The sequence below is a fragment of the Aquarana catesbeiana genome, linkage group LG10 (assembly GCF_042186555.1).
Source record: "Aquarana catesbeiana isolate 2022-GZ linkage group LG10, ASM4218655v1, whole genome shotgun sequence".
In the NCBI taxonomy this organism is placed as follows: Eukaryota; Metazoa; Chordata; class Amphibia; order Anura; family Ranidae; genus Aquarana; species Aquarana catesbeiana.
Genome location: NC_133333.1, coordinates 245,060,942 through 245,077,116, shown reverse-complemented (window position 1 = coordinate 245,077,116; position 16,175 = coordinate 245,060,942). Strand labels below are relative to the sequence as shown.

Sequence of the window (16,175 nt, the reverse complement as noted above, 5' to 3'; positions counted from 1 at the left end):
TCAATGTACTTATCCAGAAAGTGCACACACATAAATAGAAGAAACACCGCTCCCCCGACCAGCCTGTGCAATGTGGGAGTAAGGAGCAGCCTCGGACTACATGTCTCAGCCAGACCATGCCCCCCTGATGAGTCCCGCCCCACTCACTGGGGACAAAACGCGTCAGTGGTGTGGTCTGGCAGAAACATGTAGGCTGAGGCTGCTCCTTACTCCCACATTGCACGGGCTGGTTTGGGAGAGCGTTTTTTATTCTATTTATGTGTATCCACCATGTGTTTCTCATAGTAGTTTGGGTCTCCGATTCCACCCAACAAAAGTTCAGCTGTCTGTCCAGTGTAACAGAGAATAAATTGGGGAACCCAATGTCAACAGCTGATGCTGCAATGGTTGTGGTAGCCAAAGAAAGTGCTTTTTCACACTGGCAGCTGGGGGGAGAGGGTGGAGGGAAGTAAAAAACAGGCAGCTGAGCAGCAGTTTTACAACCCCACGGAATTCTAACATTACAGCCCGACAGGGCTCAGTGTCACAATGCTCTTTGCTGCAGCTGCAATTTTACATCGGCCTCCAGAATTTGAAAAACTCAATGGGGCTGTACCACAACTGTAAGCCAAATGCTTCGCTCCCAGGCGGCTGAGCAGCAGTTTTACCACCCCATGGAGTTCCAACATTACAGCCTGACAGGGCTGTACACATGCCACAGTGCTTTGCAGCCGCTGCAGTTTTAATTCAGGCTCCAGAATTTGACAAACTCAACGGGGCCACACCACAACTGCAAGCCAAATGCTTGGCTCCCAGGTGCAGTTCAGCAATTAAAGAAAAAAAAAATTATGAGGAGGTGGCAGTAGCACTTCCTGAACACCTGCTTCTATCCTGCCATCTGAAAAGCAATTCACAGATCGCTTTTCAGAAGGCGATAAGCATTGCCACCTGTCTGAAAGAGCCCCAAGAGTAATGGCGTGAATGTTTTGTTGCCTGCCATTGACCCATGCCCATATAAAATATAATTTTAAAAAAGGTGACGATTGTTCTCACCAGGCCAGAATACTGTCAAATGGGGGGCTTGGCATGTCATTGCCACAGCTCTAAGGCCGGGTTCACCCATATGCGAATTGGATGAGAGCTTCTCTGCATCCAATTTGCATGACAGGAGGGTGTGAACGGCTCTAAATGGAGCCGGTTCACACAGCTCAGGGGCGGCCACGGTCCGCATTTAAAAAGGGTCCTATGCGTCTTTGGGTCCGGTTCAGGTGTGAATTCAGGCAAGAATTCGGAACAAAACAGGAATGCACTGGAACCGCTGCCACAGCATAGGTGCACGGAGCCCAAGAGGCAATCAGGGCTTTGCAGCTTTGCCCTATGGGGATGTACAGACAAAGACTTTATGAATGTGCCTCCCGTTTCTTTGCTGCCCTATCAGAAGCTGGGGCTGGGTCCAGGATCAATCTGCATTGCTTAGGTGTAGTGTAATCTTGCAGCATGGTTGGCAAATGTATCTGCTTGACTGGAGCCCACCTTTAACTTCCCTCGATTCCCCTTATGGCCCTCCACATAAATGCCTTGGGTTGCGTCCTGCGAGAGACCAGTAAACCCACCGCACATGTCAGCTTACATCAAGAAACTATCAAGAACGTGCAACAATGTGGTCAACACAGCGATTTATCACAAATGCTATGAAGAATGGTGGTCTCAAAAGTAATTCCCCCCACGGAATCTTTAAGTAAGGGGTTTCTCCATATTCTTCAAATCCTTGCAAAAGGTTCCCCCCCTCCCAACTCTTGCCTAAAGTAGCTTTAGTGTGCCGGTTGTGCGACTGCAGCCACAAAATTATTGGTCAGCTCTTTTCGGAGGGAAGAATTGCGAGAAAGATTCGATGTTCTCAGTGAGGCACTATGGAAAGAGCTAAACGTTGGACAGCTTTAATATATACTGCGGAGCCAATGCCACCACCTAAGCAGGACCAAACCTGGTCCAGGGCAGTGCTGAGCCGGGTGGTTTCTCTGTCTCTGGCTTACGGCAAAGCTGACCTTGATGGATATGCACCATAGATCATAACAGTTCTTATAAATAGGTCAACTTACACTTTGGATTTAATCGTTCCTCCTAAATGGTTCAAGAACTGATGCGTTTAAAAAAAAAAAAAATTGCCAAGCTAGGTTACTGAAAATAATGATTTGTAAAAAGTACAAAATGAAAAGGAGGTTTCTACTACACCAGACATGACTTCAAAAAATTAGCGGTTCGTGTTGTCCTACCAAAACAGATGCAGAATGAAAAAGAATGTGATCTGTTGCAATGAGCAACACAGTTTTGTTTTTTTTTTGTTTTCCTTCATAAGTTTGCTACGCAAGCACCTTTGCCGTTGTTCTGCTGGTCTCAGATCCTATACTATGGGTTCCAGGTCCCATTGTCGTCCAACCATCGCACTTAATTTCTTACGGGCTTGCGCGGGCATGGCTCTTTTTCTCATGGAGAAAGCATTGAAGAGTGAAGAGTCTCCACTGCCGTATTAATTACGGCAGACCCAATCCCCCCCCCTCACCCTATTGCATCCCAACCAACCAACTCATCCATAAAAGCAGATGATGGATCACAATACTGCTGGGTCCCTACTGATATGAAAAAAAAAAAAAAAAATAGTGTTCCACCAGGGAACATAATCTCTGCTCCGGACAATGGTCATCTCTGGGGATCCAATACTGGAATAAGAACCCCCTGGACAGTCCCGGCGCATGCATATTAAAAGTGCTTGCATGCCGTTTAGTGTAGAAAATCCTCAAAAAAAAAAAGGCAGAGGGAATGAAGCCATAACGTTCTTTTCATTCCCTTCCTTAAATGATGAATCCACCTTTGGATACCATATGATAAGTGCTGTGTTATGTAACAAATATATTGATAAACATCAATAGTATGAGTCTTTGGGGGGGTATAGATCACAAGGACAAGGCAGATGGCGCCAAGTCCCGTCCCTCTTCTTAGAAGCCAGGCCGGGCAGCGGCTGGCATCATGTGGCAAAGCTTCCGTTGGTCGAGAAGGTTGTACCGATCAGGCGGTGTGTGTGGCGATGTGTCTCTCCAGGAGGGTGCGATGAGAAAAGTACTTATTGCAGAAGCAGCACTGGAAACGCTCGGGGCGATGGGTGCGCATGTGGACGTTGAGCGAGCTCTTCTGGGTGAAGCGTTTGCAACAGATGGAGCACTGGAAAGCCCGGACGCCGGTGTGGGTCACCATGTGTTTGAGAAGATAATCCCTTAAGGAGAAGGAGCGCCAGCAGATGCTGCATTGGTGGGGCTTCTCTCCTGGAGGAGGGAGGGAAACAAAAATACGTGTTAGGCCAGCAATGGCGATTTTATAGAAAGATGCATACATTTTATTATTATTTAAAAGTTAGGCAATTTTACGTCTTGTGACTAGGGCTGCACCGATACCGATCTCCCTGTATTAGCTTTACTGACAGCCGCTTCTCCTCCTCTCCCTCCCGTGGCTGTCAGGGAGATTGGTGTGGCGGTGGGGGCAGTTAGAAGCACCGATCACCCCCAGCTGTGCCCCTCTGTGCTCCCTATGTCCTCCTCTGTGTCCCCCTGCGTCCTCCTCCGGGTACCCCACTGTGCCCTTCCCGGATCCTCCACCACTCTCCCCCTGCCCCGGATCTGTCAGGATGGAGAGCGGAGGAAGGAGCAGGTAAATTTGTCATTTACCGACTCCTTCCTTTTTCGAAAGGTCAATGATCACTGCCTCTGTCCATTCAGCATAACTGAAACATTGTAACCTGTGTTTACGAAGCTTCAGTTTATGAATAGAGAGGAGCCTCCATCTCCTGTTCATTCATTTTTAGTGTAGCTGAAGCTGCAGAGAAAGGGACTGGGGAATCTGTGTCCTCAGTCCCTTTCCCTGTCTCAAAGGGGAAATGTCAGGGTTCAAAGTTAAATTCTGGGGAAAAAAAAAAAAGAAGAAACACCCACTGATACCGTCCACCCCCCCCCCCTCCCCCACCCCACACACACAAACAAAATAGGAAGCATTGTAAAAAAAATAACAGAAAAACATAAAATTGTAAAGAAGAATAATATAATTTAAAAAAATGTAAAAAAAATAAATTTAAAAAAACTACTGACACATGTGCCACTGTCACATGACATAAAAAGGAAAAAAAGTATTGGTAATCGGTATAGGCAAGTACTTGAAAAAGAAGTATCGGTACTTCTACTCAGTCTTAAAGTGGTATCTGTGCGACCCCATTGTAGGACAATTATAGAGAATGCATGGCCAGGAAGGACGTGAGGGTGGAGCAGACAATAGGCTCCTCCCCAGCTTTTTTTTATTTTTATTTTGTACTGTCACTTCCCTAATCCTTGCCTAAACTAGAATGATGTATCCAGCCACCCTCTGCCTCCTGGGGTGCCTTTGTCACATACTGTATCCCAGGAGGCAGCTGCCATGCACAGACATGCCACGGGTCTCTGCCAGATCCCACAGATCTGTTAAAAATCGTGGTGGTCTGCACATGTACAGGGATCAGGCGTAGACACGCTGCGGGTCTTTGGGACCTGACAAGGAGTTGCGGATTATCTGCAAATGCACCACATCTTTCAAGATGGCGGCACAGGAGCAGAGTGGAGCTTGACCACATGGACTAGCAATTGCATGTTTTTATTTTAATACAGGGACAAGTGTTAAGGATTTAATTTTTCATTGGGGATAGCCACGGCGAAGCTCCTCCTGAGATGGAGTGTTCACAGGAGGCTGGGCATAAAAGCCTATTCCCGTCATTCATACGGGCGTATGGCCAATGCAAAGGCCATGTTTGCCCACACTGGAATTATTATTATTACTATACAAGATTTATATAGTGCCAACAGTTTGAGCAGCGTTTTACAATATAAAATACAATTCAATACAAGAGGGTTAGATGGGCCCTGCTCCTGCAAGCTTACAATCTAATAGGGAGGGGTTGGTGTAACAAAAAGGTAGTAAACTGTGAGGGATAAACTCATGCAGGAAGTAGAAGATTCAGTTTTTTAGCTGAAGGGAGGATAGGCCTCCCTGAAGAGATGAGTTTTCAGGGATCAGCTAAGAGTGGACAGGAGGAGGAAATAACTGGACAGATTGGGGTACTGAGTTCCAGAGGAAGGGAGAGGCTCTGGAGAAGTCCTGGAGACAAGCATGGGAGGAGGAGACAAGGGAAGCTAGAGAGCAGGAGGTCTTGGGAGGAGCGGACGGTTTGGGAATATCCAGGTATTATACCATACCTTCCCCATTTGAGCCAATTGGGGTGCAGTAGATGTGCTTACACAGTTGCTTCTCCCAATTTGACATCCGTACAGGCCCCAAACGCATTGTGCGCAGGTGTGAAGAAATGCTGTAAAAGCAGGGCTCAACAAATCCCAGGCACCAGATTGCCATGGCGACTAGAAATCGCACCCTGGCGCCTGGGATTTTGCCAGCCGTCCACCTTATTACTGCACAACAGCCAAAAGACTGCTACAGCGCAGCTCTGTTGTTCCGGGAGGGCGTCCATGGACATCCTCCCCCGAACCAAGTCCCCCATGCACCCCCTGGACATGCATCCTCCTTCAGACACAGCTGAACACAGATATCTCATGAAAACCCTCTCATCCAAACCTTGTCAACTCTTTTCTACCCTTAATTCCTTACTTCACCCCCCACTGCCCCCACCCACAAAACTTGCTTACCGCTCAACAGATTGTCAACCACTTCAATAGAAAAATCGACACAATTCGCAAGGAGATATCCAGCATTCAAATTCCTACCCTACCCAACATAACAGGTCCAACACCACACTGAATAGTCTCCTCCTTTTGCCCAGTTACCACAGATGAAGTTGATAAACTCCTCTCCATGGCCCACCTCACTACCTGTCCCCTGGACCCTGTCCTCTCTGAATTACTGCAACCACCTTCCCACTCTATCCTCAACTCCCTAACCCACATCTTCAACCTCTCCCTCTCCTCCGGCACCTTTCCTTTCCCGCTCAAACATGCACTGGTTACCCCCATACTCAAAAAACCCCCACTAGACCCCACCTGTTTGAATAACTTAAGACCCATCTCCCTGCTCCCGTTTGCCTCCAAGCTCATCGAACGCCTTTGTTCTTGACCAAATGAGTCGCTACCTCGCGGACAACAACCTTCTCGACCCCCTACAGTCTGGCTTCCACACACAACATTCTACTGAAACTGCCCTACTAAAACTCACCAATGACCTAATAACTGCTAAAACCAATGGGCACTACTCCATACTCATACTTTTAGACCTCTCTGCTGCCTTTGACACAATTGACCACCTGCTCCTCCTCAGCAAATTACACTCCCTTGGCCTCCGTGATTCTGCTATATCCTGGTTCTCCTCCTACCTATCTCAGCGCACTTTCAGCGTCACTTACAACTCCATTTCCTCCGCTCCCCTTCCTCTTTCTGTTGAGGTACCAAGGCTCCGTCCTTGGGCCTCTCCTATTCTCACTCTATACCTCTTACCAGGGCCAGTTGATAACCTCCCTTGGCTTCCAATACCACCTCTATGCCGATGACACACAGATCTATCTCTCCACTCCTCAACTCACCCCCTCGTTCTCCTCATGGATCCCAAACTTACTAAATGACATCTCGGTATGGATGTCACACCACTTCCTCTAACTTAATCTTACTAAAACTGAGCTTGTTATATTTCCTCCTTCACAGTTCCCCCTCCTGTGACTTCACCATTAATATCAACAACACAACCATTGGTCCCTCCACACATGCCAGGGTCCTGGGTGTAATCGAGATAAAAAGAAGACAAGGGCGCACCAGCCTTGTGCATTAACTTTTAAAACATTTATTAAATAAAAAATGGTAAAAGAAATGACTCACAAGCGATTGGTGGAGGAGGCACAACATAGAATCGCACCGGTAGACAGTCTGCGATTTTTTTAAAAAAAGGGGGAGGAGCCCCGCACCCCATCCCTACCTTATTGGCATGCAGGCATTTATAAGTGAGGTTCGCTGAGGGAGGTTGCACTGCATAGCTCTGAGGAAGAGGGGACTCTCCCCTCAAAACGCGTTAGCGGATTGCAACGTCTGTGCGTTCCTCCACGACCCCTGGAAGGATTCGCTCATCCCAAATCGCAGACTGTCTACCGGTGCGATTCTATGTTGTGCCTCCTCCACTAATCGCTTGTGAGTCATTTCTTTTACCATTTTTTATTTAATAAATGTTTTAAAAGTTAATGCACAAGGCTGGTGCGCCCTTGTCTTCTTTTTATCTCGGTTTCTACTAGGATTCCCATCCTTGAGGGCAGCAAGGCCTGTGTTTACGTACTATATATGGTGATCCACCTGTGCGCAGGAGTTGCTTTTTTCTCTTTTGCTCCTGGGTGTAATCCTTGACTCTGAACTTTCCTTCAGCCCCCACATCCAATCACTGGCTAAATCCTGCCACCTTAACCTCCGCAACATCTCCAGAATTTGACCCTTCCTGACCAATGACACCACAAAGCAACTTATTCACTCCTTCATTATTTCCCACCTTGACTACTACAACTCTCCTTAATGGCCTACCCTTAGCAGGCTATCCCCCCTTCAGTCTATTATGAATTCTGCTGCTAGACTAATACACCTCACTAATCAATCCGTTAATGCCGCCCCTCTCTGCCAATCTCTTTACTGGCTTCCCCTACCCCACCGTATAAAAATTCAAAATGCTAACCACAACATGCAAGGCCATTTACAACATCGCCCCCATCTACATCACCAACCTCATCTGCAGATATCGCCCAAATCTTCCCCTCTGCTCCTCCCAGGACCTCCTGCTCTCTAGCTCCCTTGTTACCTCCTCTCACGCTCGCCTTCAGGACTTCTCCAGAGCCTCTCCCATCCTCTGGAATTCCCTGCCCCAGTATGTCCAATCAGCCCCTACCCTGTCCACCTTTAGGGAGATCCCTGAAAACTCATTTATTCAGGGAAGCCTATTCCACACCCACATAACTATACCTGAGCCACCCCCATCAAATCATTCTCTGCAGCTATTACCTTTTGTATCACCACCCCCTCCCTTTAGAATGTAAGCTCTACGAGCCGGGCCCTCCTGTACCTTCTGTGTTGAACTGTACTGTAATTGGGTTGTCCCCCCTATACATTGTAAAGCGCTGAGTAAACTGTTGGCGCTATATAAATCCCATATAATAATAATAATATTGGTAAGGGGCCAATCACAGCGGCCCTTTACCATGTGATCAGCTGTGTCCAATCACAGCTGATCACAATGTAAACACACATGCCAGTTATCAGCTGTACTTTCCTCGCGCACTGTCACAGTGTGAGGTAAGCAGAGCCAGTAACCATCAAGTGTGATAGGGGAGATATACATCAGTGCAGCCCCATCTCTTCCAATCAGTGCTTCCTCATCAGAGCCCATCAGTGAAGGAGAAAAAATTACCGGTTTGCTAAATTTTATATATATTTTTTTTTTTACAAAATTTTAAGGGTCTTTTTTCGTTTGTTTAGCAAAAAATAAAAAAATACCACCAAAAGAAAGCTATTTGTGTGAAAAAAAATAAAAACTGTGTATAATATATATTTATAGATTACACGCACACACACCTTTACAGTCTCTTTAATTGGCCATTGTTTATCATCCCATAGCTTCTAATTATTGTCTTCACTCTAGCTACATACTGAAGATTCAGTTGTGCCTTCTGCAGATTATCAACGATCTGATTCACTAGACTTCCCCATCGCCAAAAAAAAGGAATTCAGAAAATATAACATTCTATAGAGCGGGATAAATATTTGCACTTTAGAATGATGTAATATTTAATTTATCTATATTACTACAAGGGTACAGCATACAGGACTGCAAGGAAATATTTATCCTCAGTAAGAATCGAAACACATCCTGCTGATTTAAGATGTAATGGAAAGAATTCACTACAATTATTTTACTCAGCAGCTGACTCCAAAATAAAGGAATTTTCTGTTTAACAGAACAGACCGGATGGATAATGAATATTTACAAAAAAAATAGATTTTTCATAAAAACATCTAAACCTCAAAAGTGATTGTAAAGGATCGTTTTTTATTTTTTTAAAATAACAAACATGTCATTCTTACCTCCACTGTGCAGCTCGTTTTTGCACAGAGTGGCCCCAAACATCCTCTTCTGGGGTCCCCCGGCGGCTCTCGCGGCTCCTCCCCGCATCAGATAACCCCCCTAGGAGAAGCGCTCTCCCGACATAGTTACCTTGCTCGCGCGCTCCTGAGTCCAGCATTTGCGTCCACAGACACGAATATCGGACTCGGCCCCGCCCCCGAGTCATTGGATTTGATTGGCAGCAGCAGGAGCCAATGGCTGCGCTGCTATCAATCTATCCAATCAAGAGCCGGGACCCCGTGGAGAGAGGGGGAGCACGACAGGTGTTTTTCACCTTAAGAGAGAGGGACAGCGCGTCCCCGCCGAGAAGATGAAGGGGCTCTGGTAAGAAAAATGGGGGGGGATGCAGTGACTGCCAGGTGTTTTTTCACCTTAAAGTGATTGTAAAAAAGGTAATTTTTTTTTTTTTTAAATAACAAACATCATACTTACCTCCACTGTGCAGCTCGTTTTGCACAGAGTGGCCCCGTATCTGCTCTTCTGGGGTCCCCGGCGGCTTTCACGGCTCCTCCCCGCATCAGATAACACCCTTGGAGAAGCGCCTCCCCGAGGAGGTTACCTTGCGGGCGCGCTCCCGAGTCCAGCATTTGGTGTCCATAGAGGCCGAATGCAGGACTCAGGTCAATGGATTTGATTGACAGCAGCAGGAGCCAATGACTGCGCTGCTATCAATCTATCCAATCAAGAGCCAGGACCCCGTGGAGAGAGACAGGGTGTCCCCGCGGGTCATGTTCGAGGGTTCAGGTAAGTAAAATGGGGGGGGGGGGGGCTGGGGGGCCGGTCACTGACAGGTGTTTTTCACCTTAATGTATAGGGTACATTAAGGCAAAAAAACACGAAGGTTTACAACCCCTTTAACCGGATGACATTAAAGAGATCCCCAGGCTCCTTCAGAAAAAAAAAAAAGTATTTTAATATTAGGACACTAACCTGTCCAGGGATCCAGCGGTGTCCCCAGCCGAGCCGATTCTTCAATTGACTCTTGGGTGCTGCGGCCACCATTGCAGCTTCACAGCCAGTTCCTTACTACGCATACGCGAAGTGCGCTGCGCTTTACGAATTACCCGGCGGCGGGGGAAGGAGGCAAATAAGCTTCCCCTTTTAGATGGAGATCCACTTTAAGTTTGTTTAAACTGATAAAATGAAAGGCTTTTAAAGTGTTTGTAAACCTTAAAATTCAAAAAAAAAAAAAAAAAAAAAAGCATTTTTCCGTTTCTTCTGCTTTTTAACCACTTCAATACCGGGCACTTTCACCCCCTTCCTGCCCAGGCCAATTTTCAGCCCAAAACCGCAGCCTTGCAATGAAGTATCGTACTTAGGAGCTCGAGCTCTACAGAAACTGCTTATGATATATATATTTAGAACAGTGACCCTCCTCTATACACAACCTCCATCTATGTCTGTATATAGGATGATATAAATCATCGCCTGACACCAGAGCAGGGAGCCCCCCAGAGAAAAGCTCAGGGGCCAATTTAAGCCCAGTAATAATAATAATACCTCTGACGGTCATGCTATAGGCGGCCAATGTGCTCTTCTTCTATTTAAGCTCCAAACTGGAATGTAAATCATCTCCTAAACCAGATCTAAAAACAGTAAAAAGGCAACTCGGGCAGAAATAACCAACACAGTCAGAGCTGGAATTTCGCTGCCTAAAAATAATTCTTCTGCTCAATTTTTGTAACTCTTCTGAGTATAGAGGAGTCTATTTCTGGGTCAAAACCCTTTTTAAAAAGAAGAATATAAATAGTTTTGCTCGCCTACTTTTTAGTAGTGAACAGAAATGAAAATTCTGGTGCCGAAAACCAAAAAAATTCAGGATGCACTTGGCCGAAACCGCAACAGGACGGTTTTTAACCACTTGCCAGCCAGGCTTTTTCTGGCACTTTACTTTAAAGTTTAAATCAGTATTTTTTTGCTAGAAAATTATATATAACCCTCAAAACATCATACATTTTTTTTTTTTGTTAGCAGTGACCCTAGGGAATAAAATGGCGATTGTTCCAATTTTTTATGCCACACAGTACTCGCGCAGCGGTTTTGCAAAAGCAATTTGTTTGGAAAAAATAAATGAATGAATTAAACCAAAAAAAAACCCCTGCAATAGTTACCCCAATTTTTTAGTACAATGTGAAAGATGAGGTAGCGCCGAGTAAATAGATACCCAACGCTTTAAAATTGCACACGCTTGTGGAGTGGCGACAAATTATGGTACTTAACTACTTCAATACCGGCACTTACACCCCCTTCCTGCCCAGGCCAATTTTGAGCTTTCAGCGCTGTCGCAATTTGAATGACAATTGCGCTGTCATGCTACACTGTACCCAAAACAGAATTTTTATCATTTTGTTCCCACAAATAGAACTTTCTTTTGGTGGCATTTGATCACCTCTGCGTTTTTTTATTTGTTGCTAAACAAATAATAAAAAAATAAAAAAAAAGACCTAAAATTTTGAAAAGTTTTTCTTTTATTTCTGTTATAAAATTTTGTAAATAAATAAGTTTTCTCCTTCACTTATGGGCACTGATAAGGCGGCACTCATGGGTGGCACTGGTGGGCACTCATGAACACTGATAGGCGACACTGAAAGGCTGCACTGATGGGTACTTATGGGTGGCACTGATGGGCACTGCTACGTGGCACTGATAGGCATCACTGATGGCACTGGCAGGCATTAAGGATGGGCACCGATTGGCAGCTGCCTGGGCAATGATTGGCATTTCCCTGGTGGTCTAGGGTGGTGACAATCCCTGGTTGTCCTGGCGGCATCCTGGTGGTCCTGTGCTGATAAACAATCAGCACAGACCCCCCCCCCCCCCCGTCAGGAGAGCAGCCGATCGGCTCTCCTCTACTTGCGTCTGTCAGACGCGAGTGAGGGAAAAGCCGATCAACGGCTCTTCTTGTTTACATTGTGATCAGCCATGATTGGACATGGATGATCACATGGTAAAGAGCCTCCATCAGAGGCTCTTCACCGAGATCGGTGTAGCGGTGTGTCAGACTGACACACCGCACCACCAATCGCCGAGATGCGCTCCCCCATGGGCGCGCGAGAGCGGTCGTTCTCGATGGCCGTCATATGACGTCCACCCAGAACGAGAGATGCTCCGCCCAGCCGTCATTTGACGGCGGGCGGGAAGTGGTTAAAAATCTCCATAGGCGACACCTGAAATGCCTTTACAGGTTATCTGCTTAGAGTTACAGAGGTGGTCTAGCGCTAAAATTATTGCTCTCGTTCAAATGTTTGCGGCGAAATCCTCGAGTGTGGTTTGAATACAGATTACATATACGTGCGTGACTTACGTATATGTATTTGCTTCTGTGCGCGACCACAGCGGGATGGGGCCCTTAAAAAAAAAATGTTATTATCATTTATTTTGCTTATTTTTACACTGTCCCTTTAATTTCTTTTATTCCTATTACAAGAGTGTAAAGTACATCCCTTGTAAAAGAAATAAGCATGATAGACAGGTCCTCTTTATGGAGAGATCCGAAGTCTATAAGACCCCAAATCACTCCTGTACCTCTGAAAGCAAAAGAAAGGGAAAAAAAAAATGTGAGATCAAAGTTTTCTCCCGCCATTGACCATAAGTGACATCATGACATTGGCCTGGTCCTCCAAGATCATAGAGGCGATCTGAGAATATCTTGTCTCTGTTCTCCTCTATGACCAGCCATGCGAACCATCGCATAGTTTCCTGGTAAGAACGGTAAGCCCGAGAAAAAAAACGGCGAGCGGCCGGACCACCCCCTCCTGCCTCTTCCAAAAGCAATCTAGCGGCTAATCAGCCACTCAGACAGCTTTTATGAGAAACAGAATCGCCGGCCGATCAAAAAAATATTAAAAAAAATACCAGGTAAACCGTTTGAAACGTGAGTCGAAAAGTGGTCAACACTGACACGAGTGCTTACAATGATCAGCTTTTATTCATGTAAAACCTGTGTCGCAAAAAGGAAAAAAAAAAAAAAAAATTTGCTGTAACTGATAAAGTGTTAGATGGAGTTTGGCTTCAATTTGTTAGTGTCTGTAAATCTGCTAGTCCATCTAACACTCCCCTTCCCCCCAGACTGACAATGCTGCTGTCCAAAAAGGTTCCCCCTGTGCCCCTTTATCCAGAGTGTAGGCGCTAATACAGGAGGTGTGTTACTGGGCCGATCACCAAGGGGGGAGGGGAGAAAACACGTTTTTAAGTTACAGCTATAAGCCAAACCGCAGAGCACTTACCAGAATGGATGAACATGTGTTTGGTGTAGTTCTTCCGAGAACTGAAGGTCTTCTGACAGTGACTGCAGACATAAGACGGTTCGGGGTTTCGGGAGGGTCCCGGGCGCTGGGTCTGGTCGTTCTGCAGGTTTCCAGGGACTATATTAGAATTCATTTGGACGACGTTGCCGGCACCTTCTTGCTGCACGCTGAAAAAACCCTGCGTGACCGCAGGCTGATTTTGGTTCGGGTGCGTCAGGTGAAACTGGAAGATGCTGGAAGAACTCGTGGCCACAGCGGCCGAGACGGAGTTCTTCAGGTCTCGGTTAAGGACAGACGCCACAAACGGAAGCCCCCTGGACTCCCCGACTCGGGCATTAAAGGGGGGGCTGGACTTGAAGTCAGAGCTAGCCACTACAGCCAGGTTCCTAAGGCTCGAGCCCTCCAAACTACAGTCCGACCTGAATTTGTCTGCAGTGTCCATCGCAGTCTCCCTATTGCCCTCTGACAGGTTCTCTTCGTTTTGCCAAGGAGGAATAAACGTTTCTGAAAAGACATCCTGGTTGGAAAAGAAGTCCTGCCCCTCGGCAGGAAATTCCATCTGGCCGGTCGTTGAGTCTTTCCGCCCGTTGCCGGCGTTACGGACTTTATCGTCCGGACTTCTGACTTTCTCGGTTTCGCTGCAGCTGGTAAACCCTCCGCTACACTCTGTGAACACCGGTGTCACCTTCTCCTCCTCTAGATCCTCTTTACCGTTCCCGTCATCCTCCTCCTCCTCCTCTTCCTCCTCTTCATCCTTAATGATCACAGGGACAGAGTCGGAGATCTGAAGACGCACCGGCTGGCGTTGTTTCCGGCTGTGGCAGCTCTGAGGAGCCTCCGCTTGGGTCAAGTAAGCCGTCGTCATTCCGTCGTTGTCTGAGACGTGCTCGACCTCCGATACCGCGATCTCCCGGACTTCCGGAATCTGCCGCTGCTGCGACGACAGCATGTCCCTCAACTTGTAGCGCACTTCCGAGGCACAGAGCAACTTTGGCGCTTCGCTAACTGTCCCCATCTGAGACATGATCTCCATGTCGTTGGTTCGTAAAGAAGACGGCAAGGAGCAACCAGAGTCTCTTATCGCCAAAGAAGCCGAGCAGTCCGCATCCTTGGCGGGCTGCTCTTGGATTTTGTTCATGGAGGAGCGACTCTGAGGTCCGCAAGGCGCCATCGCTCCGGCGATAGTCACGGGCTTGTTCGCCCTGCTCTGCGATATGATCTGCGTGCATTCGTCAATGACGGTTTTAATTTGAAGGATACTGGCTGCCGTCAAGATCTGCAGAGCCTCGGACTGGGCTACAACCAGCGACCCGCTGTACATGAACTCTACCAACTGCTGTACCACCTGCGTTGGTACCACTGGTGGGACCTCGATCTCAGAGTAACCCAGGAGAAGCTTGTCATGGAAGAAGGGGCTGCCTGCCGCCAACACACAGCGATGGGCTCGTAGAGTCGCGTCATGGATATGCACGGTGACGTCGCAGAAATGTCCACCCAGACGCTGGGCATTCAGGGTTTCCAGGAGACTCTTACTAAAGTTCTGCAGGTGGATGTAATGAACCGCGTCCGCCATCCTTGAGGAGAAGTAGTTAGCTGCCGAGAGATAGAGATATAAGTGAATAATTATCAGATTAGTAAAGCGTAAAAGTCTTAAAAACTGTAAAAAAAAAAAAAAATAAAAAATATCAGAATAAAAAAGTCAACTACTTCCCACCCAGGCAAATTGTGCCATTTCTAAAACACAAATAAACCAATAATAATAAATAATATATATATATACACATTTTTATTATTAATAATAATATTATATTTATTATTATTTTTTTTTAAACAATTTTTTTTATATGTTACACGGTATTTGCGCAGTGTTTTTATTTTTTAAATGCACTTTAGTGAAGTTTAATGCACACAAACACAATATAATACCTATTTTTTTGGTAGAATATAAAAGTTGATGTTATGCCGAGTAAATAGATACCCAACATGTCACGCTTTAAAATTTCGCATGGAACGGCGCCAAACTGCGGTACCTATAAATCGCCATTGGAGACACTTTAAAAAGCCTTTACAGGTTACCAGTTTTGTGTTCCCCAGGGGGTCTGGTGCTAGAATTATTGCTCTCTCCGACATTCACTAAGATACCTCACGTGTGGTGAGATCACCATTTACATATGTCTGTGGGACTTGGGTATGCGTTCGCCCCTTGCGCATGAGCACCGGGGCGATTTACATTTTTATTTTTTTTCAAATTTTATACATTTTTACACCGTTATTAAATTTTTTAGCACTTATATTGTCATCACAAAGGAAGAACAACATCACATGTGATAGCATGGACAGTGACAGGTCCTCTTTACTGAGACATCTGGGGTCTATTAGACCCAGATCTCTCCTCTGCACTTAAAAGCATCAGATCAAACCAAGATTGGTTTGATCGGATGCTTTAATAAGCCCTTAGTGCCTTGTTTACAATCTGCCAAAACCAAAAGTGACAAAATACTCGTCCCTTCCGGTGTCCTAGACCATAGAGATGATCGGGGACGTTCCAGTCTCCCCTATGGCAAGCCAGTGGAATTGCTTACTTCAGTCCCCGGTCTCCCAGGTGGGGTCGTCCTGTGGGCGGGAAGTGGTTAATTAACCCTCCTGCATCGCTGATCTTTGGAGTCTTCTTGCAGTATTGGATGCCTGCCCCCCCCCACATGATGTAGTTCATTCCACTGATCCCTACACAACAGAGACACTAGGGGGAAGGAAGATCTCACAGCACAGAACCTAGGAGCCCTA

General features: G+C 46.3%; 1 protein-coding gene across 1 annotated transcript in view; it reads right to left on the bottom strand.

Annotated features, from left to right (window-relative positions):
- Window positions 1-211: 211 nt before the first annotated feature.
- ZBTB45 (zinc finger and BTB domain containing 45) overlaps window positions 212-16,175 on the bottom strand; it is a 24,775-nt gene continuing 8,811 nt past the window's right edge. The window contains exons 2-3 of the mRNA XM_073603580.1: window positions 13,371-14,984; window positions 212-3,296 (exon numbers count right to left, since the gene is read on the bottom strand). Coding sequence (XP_073459681.1) covers window positions 3,043-3,296; window positions 13,371-14,984 — 1,868 coding nt within the window. The 3' untranslated portion in view covers window positions 212-3,042. The remainder of the gene's footprint in view (window positions 3,297-13,370; window positions 14,985-16,175) is intronic.